General features: G+C 46.6%; 2 protein-coding genes across 5 annotated transcripts in view; one reads left to right on the top strand and one right to left on the bottom strand.

Annotated features, from left to right (window-relative positions):
* The window catches only part of RAB1A (RAB1A, member RAS oncogene family), a 45,014-nt gene extending 43,983 nt beyond the window's left edge, over window positions 1-1,031 (top strand). For all 3 annotated transcript variants that reach the window (XM_007970435.3, XM_007970436.3, XM_007970437.3), the window contains one exon: window positions 212-1,031. In XM_007970435.3, coding sequence (XP_007968626.1) covers window positions 212-409 — 198 coding nt within the window. In that variant the 3' untranslated portion in view covers window positions 410-1,031. The remainder of the gene's footprint in view (window positions 1-211) is intronic.
* The window catches only part of CEP68 (centrosomal protein 68), a 31,484-nt gene continuing 8,895 nt past the window's right edge, over window positions 255-22,843 (bottom strand). Inside the window, exons 2-7 of one of the 2 annotated variants that reach the window (XM_007970433.3) lie at window positions 18,815-19,217; window positions 15,627-17,153; window positions 14,214-14,336; window positions 10,620-10,716; window positions 5,834-6,007; window positions 255-4,928 (exon numbers count right to left, since the gene is read on the bottom strand). In XM_007970433.3, the coding sequence (XP_007968624.2) occupies window positions 5,838-6,007; window positions 10,620-10,716; window positions 14,214-14,336; window positions 15,627-17,153; window positions 18,815-19,171 (2,274 nt within the window). In that variant the 5' untranslated portion in view covers window positions 19,172-19,217 and the 3' untranslated portion in view covers window positions 255-4,928; window positions 5,834-5,837. The remainder of the gene's footprint in view (window positions 4,929-5,833; window positions 6,008-10,619; window positions 10,717-14,213; window positions 14,337-15,626; window positions 17,154-18,814; window positions 19,218-22,843) is intronic. The other variant, XM_007970432.3, reaches the window with a different exon arrangement.

The following is a 22,843-nucleotide window of genomic DNA, read 5'->3' as shown; positions in this document are numbered from 1 at the left end:
GTATGGGTTCTGCAATAATACTTAAGACCACAGCCACCTTAACTTTTAAAAATATGTGCACTAGAATACTGTGACAGTGACAATTCGTGTAACATCTGTTTGGATCCAATGAACTTATTAGTTCCTCACGCTCCATTATGGATGGTAGAAATGCACTAAGAAGTAGTGAAAAAGATTTTTCAGTGTTAATTGTGCCTCATTATTCTCTTAGGAATTTGCTGATTCCCTTGGAATTCCGTTTTTGGAAACCAGTGCTAAGAATGCAACGAATGTAGAACAGTCTTTCATGACGATGGCAGCTGAGATTAAAAAGCGAATGGGTCCCGGAGCAACAGCTGGTGGTGCTGAGAAGTCCAATGTTAAAATTCAGAGCACTCCGGTCAAGCAGTCAGGTGGAGGTTGCTGCTAAAATTTGCCTCCGTCCTTTTCTCACAGCAATGAATTTGCAATCTGAACCCAAGTGAAAAAACAAAATTGCCTGAATTGTACTGTATGTAGCTGCACTACAACAGATTCTTACCGTCTCCACAAAGGTCAGAGATTGTAAATGGTCAATACTGACTTTTTTTTTATTCCCTTGACTCAAGACAGCTAACTTCATTTTCAGAACTGTTTTAAACCTTTGTGTGCTGGTTTATAAAATAATGTGTGTAATCCTTGTTGCTTTCCTGATACCAGACTGTTTCCCGTGGTTGGTTAGAATATATTTTGTTTTGATGTTTATATTGGCATGTTTAGATGTCAGGTTTAGTCTTCTGAAGATGAAGTTCAGCCATTTTGTATCAAACAGCACAAGCAGTGTCTGTCACTTTCCATGCATAAAGTTTAGTGAGATGTTATATGTAAGATCTGATTTGCTAGTTCTTCCTTGTAGAGTTATAAATGGAAAGATTACACTATCTGATTAATAGTTTCTTCATACTCTGCATATAATTTGTGGCTGCAGAATATTGTAATTTGTTGCACACTATGTAACAAAACAACTGAAGATATGTTTAATAAATATTGTACTTATTGGAAGTAATATCAAACTGTATGGTGATAAGTATTGTTTTAATTCTTATGGTTAAAGGGAAATAGAGCCTTGCATTATATTCAACACAGCCATTTGTGTGTGCACAATGCAAACTAAGGTATTCTAGACCTATCTTAGAGCAGCATCCAGTATTTGCTTTCTAGATAATATGCCCAATAACATGACCTAGAGAGGCTTCTGTGCTGTGTAGGGATTTAACCAACTTCAGTGGTTCAGGGAGCTCAAACTATATGGAAAACAAGTTTAGAATATATGCTATCTAGCCCATTATCTCTGATCCTTCTCTAAACCCATTTGAAATGGCTTCATTGATCAACATTTCACAAATGCATCTGTGGTAGAGGTAGAAAGCAGCACCTTTCCTAATTGGCAAATGATCAGACTAATGTGTGCTAATGTTTTTCTTCCATGCTTTCAGTCAGATTCAACTATTTTATCCTCCACAGTTGCTTAACTTGGTGTTGGAGGAGGGTTTAAGCATTAAAATAGGAAGCAGGAAATTTGATTCCTCTAATTTTAGAAATTATATCCCTAAAAATTAAAACATGAATACTGGGTGGTAATGATAATTGAGGGAAATGTATTTATTTTGGTGACATTTTGCATGTGTGAAGATTTTCTGAAATAGGACCTTCAAGATCCTAGGGGTCTTTGTTTATTTTTTAATTGTGAGGAATAAAAAGTCTGCCCACACTGGCATTTTAAGGTGACTGAGGTCAAAGGTTGTTTCCTTAGGTTGAAATAACAGCCAAAACATTCTTCACACAGGGGCTTGGGATATGGCTGCTGGCAACATATTTTGTTGTGGGCTCCTTAATTTAATGATAAAATTTAAGCTAAACACAAGCCAAAAATTAATAGGTTTTAAAATTTTTATTTTTCACTAAACAGGCAATTGAAATACATGGTACAAAAATAAGTGGTAAGATAATTGTAAAATGAAATGGACAGAATAAATATTCAATTTTCCATCTATGAAAATTTCACAATAAAAATCATAGTTTACTTTGTATTATAGGCGTGCTTGGTGGATCTATTCATCCTCACGTAAGGCAACCGACAAATTCCTGAAGTTACCAATAGTTATTTTGGTGAAGATCTTTAATGCTTCAAAAGTTTTGTTTCTGCCTTAATACAGTATAAAGGGGGAAAGAGTTCAGAAACTATTTTCTAAAGTAGCAAAATGACACAAAACAAATGTCAAGATATTGTGATGCCATGCCGTGCACTTCAGTTTTATACAGTAAAAGTTGTTTAAATCGTCAGCTTATTCTTGGTGAGTTAGCGGAAACATTACATGAACTTAAGATGAGCATATTTACAGACTTCAGTTTAGAAAATTCCAGCTTTTCCCATGGCAGTAAAGATTGGGATTTACAACAAATTTCAGCATGCCGCAAGATCTGCTTCTATGTGTATGCCAATAAATGCGGTTCTGGAAAAAATATATTCCCCTTTATACCCACATTTTCAAGTACAAACGGTTCAAGGCTGCTATGGGCTTATCTGTTCACTTAGTAAAGGGAATTATCACTTGTTCTAAATATAAGGTGCTGCCGTAAATTAGTTTACATAGTGAAGAGTGTTCTTAAATCTAAGCAGCTGCACACTGTGAAGTCCTTTCAGAATGACAGTCATTGTGGTCCGAGCAGTAATTTCCTATTCTTTCACCCTGGATTGAATTTCCCTTAGCCTATATCTCGCCTTTCCAGCGTATCTTACATCAAACCTTTGTGTTCCATTCCCACCTGAGCTTCACAATAGCCCCTGTATTGTCATCGTCTTCCATTTGCTGAGCTTACCCATCGATCTCCAAGAACCCAGATCTTGAAACTGCTGATCCAGCGTTAAGTATTATCACTTCCCTGTGGATTCAACTTCCATTAATTTTAAGGGACTACTAAGTTATTCCAGTGTGGCACCACAGTGCAATTAGCAAGCTCAGCTACTTGACTCTAACTTGGCCATGTTTGCTCATAGAAATGCTGCTGGCAGCATCTTACTAGGCTGAAACAATTTCAGCTTGAGTTTTAAGGGAAGTCTTGAACTTAAAGCAGGGCGGTATAATTAACAGTTGTGTTGATACTCTTCAGCAGCATTCACAGCCAGGTCCAGGGAGTTAGCACCGCTTAGTCACACCTTATTCAGAGGATGAACAAAAATATCTTAGATCATCTCTAGGTAAGGTAGCACTTTCTTGGGAAACAGGGTATTGCGTAACATTCTGTGAAACTTCTGGTCAGTTGAAGCTGATTATTGGTTGAATGGGAACAGAATGCCACATTCTGCATTCAATTAGTATAATATTGACCAGTTTGTTTCTGTAGGGTTTTCATCTCCAGTTTTTATGCTAATGTACTTCCGTGCCTGTCAAATATTAATACATAAATGGGTTTAATTTCCTAAGGGCTATTCAGTAACATACTCAATGGAAGGGCATGTTCCTACTTATAAATATACATCTAAGAGAAAGTAAACATATCAATTTAAGAAGCCGTCAGACATCTCTACCTTTTTAGCCAATTCTAGGTTTTCAAGAATTTTTACATACAGGTTTATAATTGACAATTATTTGCTAGAGTGATTTTTCTCTTTTAAAGTCTCACTGTGTATGGAACTAAGATTAATATGGCAAACTCAGAAGACATTTTAATTTTGATCATGCCCTTAAGCATTACGATAAAGCATACCACAGCAGCATCAGGCACTTGAAATACTGCATTTTATATGTAGCTACTGTTGAAGAGCTAATCTTTAAAGAATTTAATGGCTATTTTCCAGTGACTATAAAGTCTCAGAGATTCTGAAGCAGGAAAGTCACATTAATAATAGGACTTTAGTTTCCATTGTTACTGTGCTTTCCTCCTTCCAGGTTCATTCATTGCCCAACAGAACTTTAAAAGTGCTTTTCTGTAGAATCTGCAGTTACCAGCAATAACCGATCATCTTGCTTCAAAAAACTATAGAATTGATGCTTCGAATGGTTGATCCAGAGTGTTTTTTTTCTTCTTCTATCAAAGTACTTATGTGTCAATGCCAAAGCAACAAGGAATTCCCCTTTTTCCTTCACTATTGACAGCTTCAGTTTCTGTACTTACTGTGTCATCTCATCCATTCCCTTCCCTGAGCCTGGACTGCTCTTCCAAGGGAGACTAGGAGTGAAGGGAGGAGTCCCCCCAAAGGTACCCTTTAAGCTTGATAATTAGCTCCACAGCCATGCTAAAGCACGACTGCAGATCCCCAAGTCCCCGACACATTTTCTTCTAAGAAACTGGTTAGCCAAGAAAGTAAAGACGTAAGCCCTGAAGATGGCAAAAGGTGTCATAATCTCCCAAAGTAATCTGTAGAGGTGCTTCATTTAACCCTTTTTCTTTTGCAGACAAAGGGTTAAAAATCTCTTCTACCTAAATCTTCAAAGAGGGATTGACAAGCTCAAATTTCCTTTTATGAGAAGACCCAAGGTTTCCGGCCAACCATTCACTGTTTTCAGTCTCTTAGGTCCTCTTGCATGCCTGAGAGTATCGAGTATTCGGAACCTCCTACCAGCCCTTGGTAAATGACCTTACCAGGTGGAATAGTTTGAGCTTTATCTGCTCTTTTTTAATGGGATAGGGGGGAAGGCAACACGTCTTATTTTATCAAAAATTGCAAAGCTACACACTCTTTGTGGAGAAGCACCAAAAGGAAAACCTTAGTTTGGAAGGATTCATTGTAAATGAAAATAGTAACTCAGTCCTCCATTCAGGGAGGAGAAAGGCATTTTAAAGCTAGTGTATTGAAGGTTTCCCCCTTGACTTCGGTGTTGAATGGCTCTGGCAAGGACTTCTTGAAGTTTTTTTTTCTCACCAACCAGTGTTTGGCTGACAGGCTGCATCTCTGCCTGAGAAGATGCCTGAAAGAGAAAAGGCAGTATTTGTTACAGGCATAATGTTGTAGAGGAAGAAACGACAACAGCAGTCCCCTGCATTCATTTTACAATCAAGATGACTTCTCACAGTTGCTCTGCTAAAAAATACAGGGACTCCCTGCTCTTAACATACCTATAGTGCTCACCTAGAAAATCTACGAGTTAAACACTACACACATTTTGTTGTAGGAGAGGATGTTTCAGAGAAAGTCCAGTCCAATTGTGGAATTATGAAAAGCACTGGCAGTAGCAACTCTGGTGGACACACCCACCCGTGCTCTCCTAGCTCCTTTTCTGTCATTCTGTTGTACTACCTGTTAAGTCTCCAAGGTGTCTTAACCCCTTCATCCCCCTAGCCTTCTTGGAAGGGAGTGGTATGGGAGATACGTGGAGACCCTTTGTGCAGGGCAGGGGAGTGGTGGTGCAAAGTTATGAGTAACCCTGGGTTTCTCTGGGCACTTGGTGCTGTCAGAGATGCTTGGAGTACCAAATGAGCTGGGGAGAAGATCCTGCAGAACAGGGGCGGCCAGGTCATGGCCCCATACTGGAAAAGTGTACCTATGCAGAAATAAAGTAGGTATATAGCTAAGTTTTGCTGCTCTTGTCTTGGGATGCCAGGGTTGACGGTGAAGAAAGTGCCACAGAAATGGCAGCACAGAGGCACCCTCATCCTCAGCAGGCAGCAGGGGTGAACAGTAATGGAAAGTACCACAGTGAGCCTACCATTACCATAGGAAAACCAGCAACTCCTTTTTTAGTAACATTGGCTTTCTTCTTTCAGTATCTCATTTGTTTCAATAATAGTTCTTGGCTTAACAAGCTTCTAAGTAGTGGCCAACTGTTATAGCATGGTTGGTGGGCAAATTTTCTTCTTGAGTTCCTCTACTCACCAGGTTAAACCCCTTCACATGGGTGCTCCATTGCCGCCATGCGCTTTTTGTCAGGGACAAGGGTGCAGCCAGCGAGCGTGTCCAGAGAGGCCAAGATAGAGTCATACAGGCGATCTGCGTGGCTCTCCAGCTCACCAGACTGCTTTGCGATCCTCCCAAGGACATCCTCTAAAACTAACAATGAGGTTCAAAGAAATTAAACTAGAAACAAAACCCACGCAAGTGTTGTCCTTAGCATTTTCAAAAGAACATACAGGGTATAGTATTTTGCACAAAGTAGGACCTGGCAGTAGTTTCTGAATGGCCTTTTTAAAGGCCTACAACAAGGATTCCTACAACATAATTCCTACAACAAGGATTCTCCAGGGACTTCTGTTGCACTGGAGAACCTATGTTGTTAACTTCTGATTAAAGCTGAGAAAAGAATTCACTGACTTCACTTTGAAATTGCATAATTTACAGAAGGGTACAGAGACATGGTTCTCTGATGGCTGGTATTACCTGACTTTAGAGGTAAGACAGGTGTCTCTATAAGGGCACATCCAGATCCTGTTGGGCATAAGGCTTAAATGAAATAAAGCGACATGCCAAGGTTCAGACGCTTACCCCTGCTACCAGGTCTATCAGTTTCTATTGGCTGGGAGGAATGTTACTTCACATGGGTGGTCTGGTAATAGATTTGGGAGTGCTTGAGACCCCTTTTTTGTAGGGCCCCAGTGAACAGACTGAAAAAGAAAATGACCTGGCCAGGCGTGGTGGCTCATGCCTGTAATCCCAGCACTTTGGGAGGCCAAGGTGGGTGGATCGCCTGAGGTCGGGAGTTTGAGACCAGACTGACCAACATAGAAAAACCCCGTCTCTCCTAAAAATACAAAATTAGGCAGGCGTGGTGGCGCATGCCTGTAATCCCAGCTACTCGGGAGGCTGAGTCAGGAGAATCGCTTGAACCCAGGAGGCAGAGGTTGCAGTGAGCCAAGATTGTGCCATTGTACTCCAGCCTGGGCAACAAGGGTGAAACTCTGTCTCAAAAACAAAACGAAACAAAACAAAAAAATGACCTGAGAGCAGGCTAAGGAAGATTCACTCCCACAGTCTCAGAATTGTTCATGTGAGGAAGGGGTGGGCTAGGGTCAGAGTGCATCACACACAGCAGGCTTTTTTCTCTTTTCAAAAATTTATTTTTGTTAAGCACAAAGGCTGTCTTAGTTTCCTGTGCCTTTATCAGCTGTGCTAATACTCTCCCTAGTTTCCTGCCACAGCTGTAACATCTGTCAGTAGAGGAAGGGAAAGGGGAAGCTGCCTATCTGCAGACAATGCTGACTGGACGGGTGGAAGGAGAAGGAACACAGGCTGTATCAAGATCTTTGCCTAGTGAAGCCACATCGATGCGGTGTCATCAGGGCAAAGTGCTGTCCACAAAAAGAGTTGGCGAAGTGTGGCAGAGGACTGCAGTCAGAGCGCACGGTAAAGCTTGGCTGTAAGGGTGGCTGGGCTGGGTTCTACCCCTTTTTTTTTGTTGTTTTTTTTTTTGAGACGGAGTCTCACTCTGTCACCCAGGCTGGAGTGCAGTGGCGCGATCTCGGCTCACTACAACCTCCGCCTCCTAGGTTCAAGCGATTCTCTTGCCTCATTTCCTGAGTAGTTGGAATTACTGGTGTCCACCACCACGTCTGGCTAATTTTTGTATTTGTAGTAGAGACAGGGTTTTGTCATGTTGGCCAGCCTGGTCTCGAACTCCTGACCTCAGGTGATCCACCCACCCTGGCCTCCCAAAGTGCTGGGATTACAGGCATGAGCCACCGCAGCTGGCTAACCCCTCCAGTCTCATTAGACCTTTGCCCAGTCTTCTTGTGCGATGTCACAGAAACCTTTATTGGTTCAGGGACCTTTGTTTTTTAACTTTTATTTATTTATTTATTTTGAGATGGAGTCTTACTCTTGTCACCCAGGCTGGAATACAGTGACATGATCTCAGCTCACTGCAACCTCTGCTTCCCGGGTTTAAGCGATTCTCCTGCCTCAGCCTCCTGAGTAGCTGGGATTACAGGTGCCCGTCACCACGCCTGGCTAATTTTTGTACTTTTAGTAGAGATGGGGTTTCGCCATGTTGGCCAGGCTGGTCTCAAACTCCTGACCTCAGGTGATCTGCCCACTTTGGCCTCCCAAAGTGTTGAGATTACAGGGGTGAGCCACCGCGCATGGATGCTTTTGAACTTTTATTTAGACTGTTAGAATGTTTGGTTGGGGCCAAATAAAAGAAGTTGGGAAGGACTGGAACAAACATGTTTGTATGCTGGCTCTGTGGACTTTGATAGCGTGCTCTTGGTGGAAGAAAAGTTTTGCACCCGCTGGAGAGAGACATTGAAGTCTCAAGGGGGAAAGAGCCACATTCCTGATTATTTCAAGCAGATGGATGGGGAAGCGCTATGTGTCAATCTGAAAGAGTCTGGATACATATCTGAAAACCAAAGAAAACCCCAAAGCCAGTAAAAAAAACCTCTAGATCTCTTTGAGAGAAGAGGAAAGTGGGACTAAGCACAGAAAAGTATTATTAAATTGATTTTAAAGTGAAGGTCAAAAAACCTGAAGCTTTTAAGAGGTCTACCTTTTTTTTTTTGAAAAGGAGTTTCGCTCGTTGCCCAGGCTGGAGTGCAGCAGCGCAATCTCGGCTCACTGTAACCTCCACCTTCCGGGTTCAAGCGATTCACCTTCCTTGGCCTCTCAAGTAACTGGGATTACAGACATGTGCCACCATGCCCAGCTAATTTTGTATTTTTAGTAGAGACGGGGTTTCTCCATGTTGGTCAGGCTGGTCTTGAACTCCCGATCTCAGGTGATCCGGCCACCTCAGCCTCCCAAAGTGCTGGGATTAGAGGTGTGAGCCACCACACCCGGTCTAGAGGCCTACTTTTACACATGGCCTTCGTGAAGAGAGGAGATGCTCAGGCCTCTGCACCTCCAGACACTGGGAAGCTGCAGAAAGCCAGTGCCCAGGGGCTCTGCCAGGCTGCCACTTCTTCTGTGGCCTGAGGCAAATCTACAACTCTGTCCATCTCACAGGGCTGTGATTAAATGGAGAACACTGATGTGCCAACTGCTTCAGTAAAATGCTGGTGTAAATTTACATGCAGCAAAGGAGCCTTGCACATGGAATTTCTGCCCCCCAAAAAATCTAAGAACCCTAGTGAAAATGCCAGAAGAGCCAAAATAAAGGCCTTAAAAGGGCAGGGGATTACAAAGAGCTCACATAATTCACATTAGAGAATCAATTACCTGCTGAAAACCGTTCAGTGGTCCCTGTCCACTGATGCCTGTCAACCCTAGAGACTTTTCTTCCCAGGGTACACTTAGTAATGTGTAGAAACATTTTGGGTCTTCACAACTGTGGGGGAAACGGATTTACTGGTATCTAGTGGGGCCAGGGGTGCTGCTAAACATCCTGCAATGCATAAGACAACCCCCCACAAAATCACGCGGCCAATATGGCAAAAGCACCAAGACTGAGAAATCCTGCTGTATATGCTTCTCCATGGTATGCAGCTGCCCACCCTGCTGGTCAGGAAAGCGCCTCCTCACTGCCTCTCAAGTCCGTGGGACCTGCCCAGCTTTGCTTCTGCGGTTGGATTCCAGTGTAAATCCCATCTCACTCAAAAACATAAAATGAGGCATAATATAGGCAGGCTCTGTTAGCATTTGATTTACACTCTTGCAGGAAATTAGGGGCTGCCATCAGTTCAAGGCTTTACCCTACCATTCTCTTAGCTCATCCTCCCTATCACGTCCCCATCCCCCATGCCCTCGTCCTGTAAAGACAATAAGAACTGTATATCCTTGGCACCAGCACGCTTAGATATATGCCTGAGGTCTGTGATTTTCACTTTCCTAAATGGGGAACCCATCCTACAAAATGGGCCGGGTGCAGTAGCTCACACCTGTAATCCCAGCACTTTGAGAAGCTGAGGGAGGCGAATCACCTGAGATCGGGAGTTCAAGCCCAGCCTGACCAACATGGAGAAACCCCGTCTCTACTAAAAATACAAAATTAGCCGGGCATGGTGGCGCATGCCTGTAATTCCAGCTACTCAGGAGGCTGAGGCAGGAGAATCACTTGAATCCGGGAGGCGGAGGTTGCCATGAGCCAAGATGGCACCAGTGCACTCCAGCCTGTGAAACAAGAGCGAAACTCCATCTCAAAAGCAAAACAAAACAAAACAAAAAAAGCTTGGTTTGCACACTACTGCCACCCTGTCCCCTCTCATCAGTTCTTTATTCAGTCTGTTCCCTGAGGACAGACTGACTGTCCTCAGATACTTTTGAGCAATACAATCCTTTTCTGAAACAAACATTTCCCCAAAGTAGAACACAAAGCAGATAGTCAGAGAGGAATTCAGCCTGGGCTAGGTAAGGTGGGGAACCGGAGGGAGACCCACTGAATACCCTGGCCACAAACTAAGGGCTGGTGGATTAAAACTAGGATTCCTACCCAGACTACCACCAGAAAAATACAAAAAGAGAAGCAAAAGACAGCGTCATTCTTGCAGGCTCAATACCTAATTTCTAATTAGTTTGGTTTTATGACCATGACTGCCTCTAAGTAGGTGTGCAGGGGCAGTGATGGGCAGCGACGCGTGGAGCTGGCAGACAGTGGGGCATGGGGCATCTCAGGCAGTTGGGTGTGGGCAGGGGCTCTTGCGGTACCGGCTCCTTACCAGGGATAGTGCGGTCCCTCGGCCTGCTGCTGACAAGGATTAAGCTCTGGCTAAATCCAAAACCTTAAGCATCTCACCTGGGGTGTTCTCCAACAGGCACTGAAGAAGAATCTCCCCCTTCTGTAAGACACTCTCCGTCAGAGACTGATGTTCATCGATATCTTTCTTAAATTGCTTAAGGCGTATCAGAAGAAGAAAAGGAAGAAGCATCATTACTATTGTTTTGTAAAAGTTATTTGAAAAGCACAGCATGCAGGGTAGCCTTATTCCCCTCTAATGTGGAAGAGTCACCCCACTAGGTCTGCAGAATTCCCCAAGTAACAGTGCAACAGTTTAACTTCAGCTTCTTTGAACCCAGGTAAATAGAGTCAGTAGTTTTTCCTGTTTAGTTTGACTTCAGAAGCATCTTCCCTGACAGAGGCTGGCTCACAGCTTGGAGTTAGGGTCTCCTTCCAATGTCCTCACCTCATGGGGTTCTCTTTTAATTCAGGGCTATGGGAGTCTCAGAATTTATTCCATTCTAATGGACCACAAGAGATCTGCCATTAAACTGACCAGAGAGCCACTGCCTCTACCTCTGGTCCTCCCTCCATGTTCTCGCTCTATGCAGACCACAAGGGTAACTACCTCAACATCTGGGAAGCTGTGAGTTTCCCAAGCAACTCATTTGATTTCCCCTCTTGGCTACCAAGCTGGTGTTCCTGATGTTCCTTTAGCAGTTAAGAAGTGTAAAGTTGGCCAGGTGCAGTGGCTCACACCTGTAATCCCAGCACTCTGGGAAGCCAAGGCGGGCGGATCACCTGAGGTCGGGAGTTCGATACCACCCTGACCAACGTGGAGAAACCTCGTCTCTACTAAAAATACAAAAATTAGCCGGGTGTGGTGGTGCATGCCTATAATCCCAGCTACTCGGGAGGCTGAGGCAGGAGAATCGCTTGAACCTGGGGGACGGAGGTTGCGGTGAGCCGAGATCATGCCATTGCACTCCAGCCTGGGCAATAAGGGAGAGACTCTGTCTCAAAAAAAAAAAAAAAAGAGAAAAAAAAAAGTAAAGTCAAATCCATGACCACCTTTAGTACAGGGTGTAGAACCTGCTGACTGATTTTTATAAATTTTTAAATTTTTAACAGAAATAGAGACAGGGTCTCACTATTTTGCCCAGGCTGGTCTCAAACCCCTGAACTCAAGCAATCCACCTGCCTCAGTCTCCCAAAGTACTGGGATTACAGGTATGAGCCACCGTGCCCAGCCAGAACTTGGTGTTTTACCATTTTGAAGTGATAGTTTTACCCTTGGATTTACTATTTTACTGTCTTTAGTTTTCCTTTACCCTGATACCTATACTTATTATTTTATTCTCTCCTAGTGTGGTTTATGTGCTGCTGCAACCCCCGTGTTAAGACGAAATACAAGTATATGAGAAAATGAGTCACAGTTAAAATATGCGCGCGCGCACACACACACACACATGCTCGCTTATACTAGGTGTTAATCCAAGCAGGAGTCAAGGTAGCACATACAGACACATGAGCCATGCACAATTCTGTGCGGGGAAGGGGCTGGCAATACAGTCCCCCTTTGTGACAGCTGTATGGGTGACACAAGAGGCCTATGCCTCACTGACCTGCAGGAGTGACTCCCAGCTCAAATCTCAGCTCTACCTACAAAGCAAGCTGGTTGTTTCTGTCTAGCTTGGAAGCTGAGGGACAGAAGGCTGGCAGGAGGGATAAGATGGAGGGATGGAATTATTCTGTTTGCCCCTGCTCTGACAAGCCAGGAAAGGCCACTAACCTAGGTCTACCAAGGCAGCTTCCTCTCCCTGTAGTGGTACTGGTCCTGGGCCCTGCACAGCTGTGTGCATGCATGTGGAGTCTGCACGTGGAGTCTGACTCCCCTGGAGCCAGCCTTTCTCTCCTTCCTCAAGCTCACTCCACCCTAGTGGGAATGCTATTTCCTGCAGTGTGGAGAGGAACTCATTGTGGAGTTCCTCAAAGTGAGGAACTCAAAGCAACCTCTCCACACTGCAGGAAACAGTATTCCCACTAGGGTGGAGCAACTGGCCCACCCTGCCCAGGTCAAGCAAGACTCCTCCCTAAACTTTAGTTGGCCCGAAGCTGGAAAACAAAGCCGCTCCCTCCCTCTAGCTGGAGTACGGTCCCAGGAAGGTCCAGAGTCAGCTCAGCCCTGGCCCATGCACATGTAAATCGCGCCCTCTGCTGCTGAAGATATGGTCAGGTTATAAGGTTGTAGGAATTCAAAGAATTGTTTTAGAAAACTCCTTCCAGACTAGCCTCAGGCTTAGACCATGGATATCCCTCTGCTTCTTCATGAAGAGATTAGAAAGGTGCAGCCAACCACGTATGCTAGAAGGCAGGAGTTCAGCCAAGGTTAACGTTCGATTTAGGGATGACAACTATATAATTTATCCTCCAATTCAGGACACTTCTGAGACTGAAAGGGGACCTATTATTATGCCAGAACAACAGGCACAAACTGGGACGCAGTCATCCTAAATCTAGGACCAAGTTAACAAAAATCCACATTAGTATTTTCAAAATAACAAAATCTTAATGATAAAGAAACAAGAAAACTAAAACCAAACCCAAATACATACACACGCACACAAACTGAAGTCAGAGTTTTTGTTTGTTTTTTGAGACGGTCTCAGTCTGTGGCCCAAGCTGCAGTGCAGTGGTGTGGTCTTGGCTCACTGCAGCCTCTGCCTGCCGGGTTCCAGTGATCCTCCTGCTAGTGCATGCCACCACACTCAGCTACTTTTTTATGTTTTTTTTTTTTTTTTTTTTTTTTTTTAATAGAGATGAGGTCTCGCTATATTGCCCAGGCTGGTCTGGAACTCCTGGGCTCAAGTGATCCTCCAGCCTCGGCATCCCAAAGTGCTGGGATTAACAGTGTAAGCCAAGGTGCCTGGCCTAGATTTCTGTTTAAATACCATCAAAATGCCCTATTGTAGATTCTGGAGTCAGTACAATTTCAGCTCAGATCTTTAAATAGCGGTGCAGTCTAATAGGACTTTATGTGATGATGGAAGTATTCTATATCTGCACTGTTTAACGTGGTAGCCACTGGACAAATGTGATGGTTGAGCACACAGAATGTGGCTAGTGCAAATAAAAAAATCGGAGTCTTTAACTTCACTTCAATAGCCACACATAACTAGAGGCGTCATAATAATGCAAGTCTGTCCTTATAATCCCTGAGACATTTGGAAAATTATATTGCAAATCACCCTAAAGTATTTTTGTTTTTACTTTTAATTAAGAAAAAACTTTCTTTGAGATGGGGGGGCGGGTCTTGCTATGTTGCTCAGGCTGTACTTGAACTCCTGGGCCCAAGCAATCTTCCTGCCTCAGCTTCCAGAGTAGCTGGGATAAGAGACTTGTCCCACTGCACCTGCCAGCCCAATACCTAAAGCATTTTTGATTTGAGATAAATATATTGTATCTTCAAGCTCTATTTGGCCTGGGAAATAATTCATGTATTTTGCAAAGCGTTCCGCTTTAAGAATGTGAAGCTCTAATTAGATTTCAGGTATAATAGTCAACTGAGCTATAACATACCAGACATTGGTTATTTGAGATTTTACTTTGTAATCGAGTAATTTAGTCACCACTCTTGTGAGGGAATAAGCCAGGGCCAGGACCGTATATTACCCGGTAAAGTTGCAGAGAAGACTTGAGACTTGTAAGATTGGACCTGGCTGCAGTCCCGTGGTCAGTAACATCTGCAACATTATACAGCCAGTGGATCAGCTCTTCCAGTTGACAGCAAAATGTCTGCAGAGACCAATAAAAGGACATATGGTGTTACTGATCGAACAGCCATTCATGTTATCAAAAGGCTAAAAATATCAGGAGGACTTGGAGACAGACTGCACCTTTAGTCTCCTCTCTTCTCCTTGCTCACCTGTCCCCACTCGACTCTAGACCTCCCTCTGCCAGAGCAATGAAAACCACAGCCTGGTGTGACACCAAAAATGACAGGATGAGAAAACCCAGCCTTGCAGGTGGGAATGGAGCAGCCCAGAAAAGGTGTGCCTGCCATGGAAACCAATTATTGGATCAGCACCATTATTAACTAGAATCAGCATCTTGGAGCCAGATACGTCCATGTTTCTCTGGAAAAGTGAATGCAAAATAAATGACTAAAATCATGACTAACCTGAAGCTATACCCAAGAATAACTTCACCTCATGGCATCTCAATCTTTTATCGGTAAAGAATGGTCCATGATAACGTGTCCTACCTACCTCACAAAATAATCACGTCACCTCCCTGGAAGGTGAAAGTCCTTCTCAAGCGCTAGGACATGTTCCTGGACAGGCACATTCCCGAACCTTCAACACGGGTCTGGGAATGCACCGAAGCCCTCAACATGAATTATTTAATGCACACAACATCCCAAGAAGGCAGGGCTCCACATTTTACAAACACGCAAACTCAGAGACTGAGCCGACATTCCAAGACAGCCGTGCCATGTTTCAAATTCAGATGCCTGACACCAATAACCCTGTTCCACGCAGTGTTCCTTATACCTCCAGATATTAAGATAGCTGGTCCACAAAAGACGGTCCAGTGGCCACAAAGTCTAGAAAACAGTACATCCAATGCCCCTAACTTTGCACTTACACCACTTTGGCAAATGAAGCTCTGAGAAGTCCTGCAGTCAAGAAAGCCACTTACCTTTGTTTAGCCCAGTGTTTCCTAAGGGCACCTATGCACAGAACCCTTTTTGTTCACAATACCTCTGAGTTACGAAGTAGCCAAGGGTAGTAAGAGCTCAGCCTCTACAAACAGTCTACCTGGGTCTGATTCCTGGCTCAAGCCCTTGCTAATTATAAGTGGGCAGGTTACCTAACCTCTCTCTGCTCTTTTCTCCAAAACGTAAAATGAGAACAGTGCTTACCTGGTAAAAGTTGTGAGGACTGAATAAGATAAGGTACAGCACAATGCCTGGCACATAAAAAGTGCCTGGTCAACATGAACATGTTTTATTATGATGTTAGTGGACTGGGGGAAGAGACAAGACACCTGTACACAAAGCCTCCTAATGTTGAGTGTCGTTACCTTCACACATTGCACCAGTGATTCTTTTCCCTGTTCTCCTCCTTTCCTGGGAAGCTGCCCTTCAGCATCTAGGTCTGAGAATGGCCACCGGTCCAACCTAGCTGGCAAGGAGGGGCGTGTTTTCAGCAGTCCAGAGGAGACCCCGAGGGCCTGGCTGCTCCCCAGACTGCCTTCCCCTGCGGAGTCCTGGGCACGGATGAAGGAGCGCAGGAAACAGGGGTTCTGGCCCTCAGGATCCCCAGATCCTCGGAGGGCAGCTCCAGGAGGCAGCTGACTTTGGCTGCAGCTTGAAGGGAGGGAAGCTGGCCCATCACTGTCTGACACTTCCAGGGGGCTCTGCCCTTTAATATCCCCAGTGGGCAGGGTAACCAAGGTAGAAATGGATCCTAGATATGAAACCAGGCTAGAAACCTGTGTCAGCCGAGCGGGCAGGGCAAGATACTCGTCGTCACTTTCCACTTCCTCTTCTGATTTCCACCTAGACTCTGTGCAGGTAGGGCGCCGGGCACTCTGGCTGGTCCTCTTCTCCCTCTCTGGACTGGGCAAGGGCCACCCTCTGTCCTGTGTCCTTAGCTGAGGAGAGCCCATATCAAGGTGCTTGCCTGCAGCCAGCCGGTCCTTCGCGCCCCTCAGGGCTGGCTCTCTGCGCTCCCAAGGAGCATCCCTACTGCCTGGGGCTCTGGGGGTAGATGCAAGTTGGCTCCAAGATGCCAAGCCCATGCCACCCTGTTTCTGGGGTACTCCAGAGGGCCACTGCTTAAGGTTTGGTTCTCTGGGCCCAGAAAATGGAAGGGCAGTGGCCTCCGCTGTTGGGCAGTTGGGGGAGACATTAGTAGGTGATTTGAGGGTGCTTGCCGGAGAGACAGAGAAGCTATCCAGGTCTACGCCAGAGTCCTGCAGGACAGGGTCAGCCGGCACACGGCTATCAAGGTGCTTTGGAAGCTGAGGCCTGGGCCTCAGTGGGTAAGTATAGTCAAGCAGATCTTCATACTCTTTATTTGGGTTCCAGAGAGGGGAGTGGCGGTCGGGTGACGGAGGCAGGGAATCTGGCAGCACACAGGCCCAATATTCAGCCTGGAAGGACAGGCGTCTCCTGCCTAGCCCAGAAGCATCACCCCCAGAGAACACAGGCTGTGGTGACCACTGGGGCCGAGGTCCTAGCCCCACCACAGAGGAGGGTTCCTGGGGGACGACCAGCTCCAGGGAGGAGGAGACCTTGGCCAGAGGACCACCACGAGGCTCCGCCTTCTCTTGGTGACCCTGGAGACTGCTGCCTGTGGAGGAAGCAGAGACGCTGCAGACAGAAGGCTGAGGAGCTGTGGAACCTGGACTCAGCACGGACTTCCACTGCGACAGGCAAGAGAGACCTGAGCTGTGAGGCTGCTGGCTGAGGTCCAGTGCCTGGGGCAAATCCACTGGGGATGGATCATCTTCGGTATCAGCATCACGTCCTGAGCAAATAGTTGTTCTGGGAAGGCTCAAAGTCTGAGGGAGCTCCTCGGAGGCAGAAAGCTTGGTCTTCTCCACCTGCAATGATCAAAGGGATAAAAAGCACTTGGGTGAAAATCAAACCCAATTTCTTTCTTAGACGACAACCCAGGAGTTTCCTTGCGGGTCTAGACAGTATTTAGGAAAGATCTTAAAATGAAAAGTCTGCTGCCTGAGGCAAGAACCAGGCAGTGTGCACTGCCAGCAGGAGCACTGAGACCCTGCCTATCTGGGAAGCAAGGTGACTTGACTCCCATCTCCAGTCCCCTCCAAGGTTCTTCCTCCACCAGTATCCAGGGTGTGAGCGAGCAGAACTCGGACAGCTCTGTCATGCTGAAGCTGGAATACAGTCCCGTACCTCTGAGAAGCACCTCCTGGCAGACGAAACCTTCAGTCATTCTGTCGCTAACAGGACATGTCCAAACCCAGGAGGTCGCCCCAGGCCCCATCCTGCTCAGTTCACAAGCCAGTGGTAACTGAACACTAACAGAATGACTGGTTCATCTCTGCTTCTTCACTGGATTTTTATCTGCTTGATGAAGAACTCAACCCTGAGGGAAGCAGGACAGCACAGCGTTGCTCCAAACATGGGTTTTGGAGCTAGACAAACCTGAGGCTAGTCCCTGACTTTGCCATCTTCCAAATGTGTAACTTCAAGCCTCACTCTCCTCCCCTCATGGCACCAGCTCCTCAGAAGGTAAGGATTAAATACACCCATGTGTGCAAAGCACATGATAAGAGCTTAACAAACAACAGGAATTCTAATAATATGCACCAGACTCATCCTCATGAAAGGCCATTTCTGTGTCTGTTTATTATTTGCTTCCTGCCTCACTGAATCTCTGACTCACAGGTGCCAGAGCCTCCCACTGCCCCTTGCTCCCAGGCAGGTGGGGCCCAGCCTCTGTTCTCTCCCAGTCCCTCTCAGAACCTCCTCACAGGATGCAGCTCCACAAGGGGACCGTGCAGCAGCCAAGGCTACAATGACACCGAGAAGATCAAAGCCATTCTCAGGAAAGGCCTTGGCAAGCAGAACAGAAAAGAATGTAAGAGCTGGGCAGAACAGATCATTCAGGTCACCTCCCAATGATGCTGAGGGCCTAAAAGATCTGGTGATTTGCCTGAAGTCACAGAACCTGGTAGGATTCCCTGCCCCATGTGACTCCCACTAGGAGAAGCTGCCTGGCAGTCAGAGAAGCCCAAAGAATTCTCCTTAACCAGGGACAGTGCTGCCTACTACAGGGCTCCAAGGTTCTGACATGTCCCTTGGGTCTGAAGAGGATGTAGTTCAGAGGCCCCAGGAACCCAAAGCCCTGGACACACCTTTCCCAAGTCTCTTCAGGGTACCCCTAAAGCCTTTAGATCACCAAGTCAGAAACAGTACAGGGCTCCCCTTGCCAGAATTCCCCTGGCCTACACCTCTGGGCCACAGCCTCTTGGCCATACAATCCCTGGTCCTCAAAAAGTCACCAGTCACTCTTCAGGAACAGGAGATACCGTGGACAGTCCCCCCCCCCCCGGCTGGTCCTGAGGCCCAACTCTCCAGCTGAACCCACAAAACAGAAATCATCATACTCAGGCCCCTCTAATTCCTCACCCTGCACAGTGGCCAGGAAAGGATGCGAGATGGTGAGGAAATCCTAGAACAAACTCCCAAAGGACAGCAACGGGTCCACCTACAGTCTTGCCTTAGTACCTACCTGGCTTTCCCCAGAGAGCAGAAGGTCTCCAGACCCCATGGTGGTAGGAGGCAGGCCACCGAGTGCAGGCTCAGACCTCTCAGCTACGGGCTCTCTGCTGGCGTCACTGGCCTGTGGCTGGTGGGCTCTAGAGAGGCCGCCAGGGTCAGTCCCAATCCAGCAAGCAGGGGCAGGTATCCCTTCTGCCCCCCATACAGGGGAGATGAGCCCTCCCTCAGCGTCCAGGTGTGGGGGCTGCTCCCCACTCACAGGCCCTGGGGTATCCAGTTCCCGCTCCCCGCAGTTCCCTCTCCCATAAGACTGGGCCTTTGTGTCTTCAGATGCTTCCGCTTCTGCCTTTTCTTCACCCAGGGCCATTGAGACTCCCTACCTAGGTCAGGGTTCTGCTGAAGACTTCAGCTTCCTACAAAACAGGGGAGGGGAGAGAAAAATATAAATCTTCTGCATCTGTGTTCAGGAAGCCTTGTTTTTTAACAATTAAGGCAAACATATTTTTGGCCAAAGGAAAAAGGATACAAATGATGACTACTTCCTCAGAGGAGCACCGAGTTCCAGCTTTTCCCCGGCCTCAGACCTTTCCAAAGGGGACACAGAAGCACACCATTTTCCCCTCTGCTTTCATAGTGGATGGTGCCATCCCCACCAGCAGACACCCAGGAGGGTCAACACAGGTCCAAAGTCCAATCAAGGCTGGGGTCCTGCCTAAGTCACCTTTTTGCCCTTTTAGCCCAACCCCACTGGAAAAGAGTCCTGGTGGGACCCTTCCTGTGCACAGGCCCACAGTGGTTCTGTTGTCCTAACAGTCCCCTCAGAAAGCAACTCAAGCCTGGCTCTGACTGTTGTATCCTAGAGAACAGCAAGTCAGGCCATGCCCAGGCCTCAGCTGGGCACTGGAAGAATGCCCCCCAAGATGCTTGGCTCTGCCTGGCAGAGGAGGCAGGACCCTCTTTTTTCTTTTTTTCGAGACAGGGTCTTACTCTGTTACCCAGGCTGGAGTGCAGTGGTGTGATCTCAGCTCACTGCAGCCTCGACCTCCCCGGGCTCAGATGATCCTCCCACCTCAGCCTCCTAAGTAGCTGGGACTAAAGGCACAGGTCACCACACCTGGCTAATTTTTGCATTTTTTGTAGAGACGGGGTTTCACCATGTTGCCCAGGCTGCAACCGTCTCAAAGCACAGAAACCACATCCAGGCTGTGGAACAGGTAAGGGCTTCTTGTTCCAAGGATAGCCAGTGACCAAAGAGAAAGATCAGCAACTCTCCTCAGGCTGGCCTGGGTTATGCTGCACCTGACGACGGAGGGAAGCTGTGGAAAGCTGGTGGCTAACAGTGGTAGGGTAAGTGTAACACGGCATGTATGCACATGAGAGTGAGAGCCAGGCGGCAGGCAGGTAGGCGAGGGAGCATAGGTAGAGCACTCAGGGAAGGATGATGATTTGGGAGCTGAATCTGCAAACAGGACCATTCCAATACAAAGAGGTTCAGGAACAACAGAGCGACACCACCCTCTCAGCCTAAGCATGCCAGCAAGAGCTGGTGCTGGGAGCCGTGGCGGGATGGGGCAGGGGGCCAAAAGGCCAACAGGAGGAAGACTAACGCTGGGAGGACATGGAAGGGGAGGTGACGGAACCGTGAATGCCCAGGATGTCGGCAGCTACCTGGAGTGCACTGGGTCAATCTCAAAGCTTAAGTGTGGGCAGAAATGGCCTTGTTTCCTCAGACAGGAAGCAAAGAGATGGTAAGAGGAGACGCTGGTGGACAGCCTGCAAAGGCGGGAGTGGCTGTGGCTGCGGGCTCATCCTACTCAGCTCGCACACTGGGAAATACCACCTAGATGGGCACTGCACACACTGAGGCCTCCTTGCACTGGGATCCAAGAGGCCCCTTCCCTACCCTGCCTGATGGAGAATGCCAGGCTCCAGCCTGATTCAGAGGTGACCATGGAGGAGAGCATGCCCTTCGCATGGACTCTCGTCTAATTCCCACAACCACCAGGTGGGGCAGGAACTAATCAGAAAAACAATTATTTTTGAGTGGTAATATACAGCTCAAATGTAAAATGCACAGTAGATATAAGTCTCTCTCTGCCCTTGTCCCCCATTCCTTTGCTAAAATGAGCCAGGGCAGGCAGAGCATCTATGACAGTGCCTGGCAGGGTGTGGACACTAAGTGTTGGCTATTGTCATTAGTGTCATGGGGAGGCATCAACAGAATCAGTGTAACAGGCCACCTTACAAGGAAGGACAAAGGAGCCAAACAAGAGAAAAAGCAGCCCATTTTAAAATATAAATCAAACAAAATATTTACTACTAGATACTCCCACAAAAACAGGGAACCAGCCTCACTAGTTTTGTGTATGACTCTTGTTTCCTGATGCAAACACTATTTCATCCTTCCCTCCCCCTTTTTTTTTTTTCCTGGAGACTGAGTCTTGCTCTGTCACCCAGGCTAGAGTTCAGTGGCGTGATCTCGGCTCACTGCAACCTCCACCTCCCGGATTCAAGCGATTCTCCTACCTCAGCCTCCCGGTAGCTGGGACTACAGGCGTGTGCCACCACGCCTGGCTAATTTTTTTGTATTTTTAGCAGAGACAGGGTTTCACCATTTTAGCCAGGCTGGTCTTGAACTTCTGACCTCAGGATATCCACCCATCTCCCAAAGTGCTGGGATTACAGGCATGAGCCACTGCACCACGCTTATCCTTCCCTCACTTTTTTAAAATATAAAAGTAGCAAACTGTATGGGTCATACTATTCAGAACGTTGCTTTTCTTTTCTCCACAAAAAATGTCCAGGGGATCATTCCTAAGCAGTACAGCAGGTCCTTCAGTAACATCACTTGGTCCAATGTCTTTTTTTTTGGGACCTTGAGTCTCGCTCTGTCTCCCAGGCTGGTGTGCAGTGGTGCAATCTCGGCTCACTGCAACCTCTGCCTCCTGGGTTCAAGCAATTCTCTTGCCTCAGCCTCCCAAGTAGCTGGGATTACAGGTGCCTGCCACCACACCTGGCTAATTTTTCTATTTTTAGTAGAGATGGGGTTTCACCATCTTGGCCAGGCTGGTCTTGAACTTCTGACCTCGTGATCCACCTGCCTCAGTCTCCCAAAGTGCTGGGATTACAGGCGTGAGCCACCGCACCTGGCCAATATTTGTATTTTTAATAGAGATGGGGTTTCACCATCTTGGCCAGGCTGGTCTTGAACTTCTGACCTTGTGATCCACCCGCCTCAGCCTCCCAAAGTGCTGGGATTACAGGCATGAGCCACACTGCCCAGTCGGTCCAATGTCTTCTCATTATATCACTGATGAGAAGAAACCCTGATTCCTGGCTGAGGTCATTGTCTGTATGGAGTGTACACATTCTCCCCATGTCTGCTTGGATGATATCCAGTTTATCTGGATACTCAGGTTTCCTTCCACATCCCAAAAATATATACTTAGGTGAATGGGGCTGACTAAATGGTCCTGGTCTGAGTTGGTGGTATATGAGTGAGTGCGCCCTGCCATGGGATGACGTCCTGCCCATGACTGGTTCCCGCCTTACACCCTCAGCTGCTGGGACAGGCTCCAGCCACCTGCGACCGTGAACCCATTTGAGTAAGCAGGTAAATCATAACCTTGTTTTTTTTTTTTAAGATGAAGTCTCGGTTTGCCACCCAGGCTGAAGTGCAGTGGCACGATCTTGGCTCACTGCAACCTCTGTCCCCTGGCTTCAAGCCATTCTCCTGCCTCAACCTTCTGAGTAGCTGGGACTACAGACACTCACCACCATGCCTGACTAATTTTTGTATTTTTAGTAGAGATGTGGTTTCACCATGATGGCCAGGCTGATCTGGAACTCCTGACCTCAAATGATCCGCCCTAGTTGGCCTCCCAAAGTGCAGGGATTACAGGCATGAGCCACCACGCCTGGCTCATCTTACTTGTTTTTATTCATCTTTCATAAATGTATGTACAGCTCACATTTATTTCAATATTTAATTTAGAAGTATTTTACAGTTTATTTAGAAGTTTGATGATGCTTTCATACC

This window comes from Chlorocebus sabaeus, chromosome 14 (genome assembly GCF_047675955.1).
Source record: "Chlorocebus sabaeus isolate Y175 chromosome 14, mChlSab1.0.hap1, whole genome shotgun sequence".
NCBI classification, from domain to species: domain Eukaryota; kingdom Metazoa; phylum Chordata; class Mammalia; order Primates; family Cercopithecidae; genus Chlorocebus; species Chlorocebus sabaeus.
This window is presented reverse-complemented; position numbering and strand designations above follow the sequence as displayed.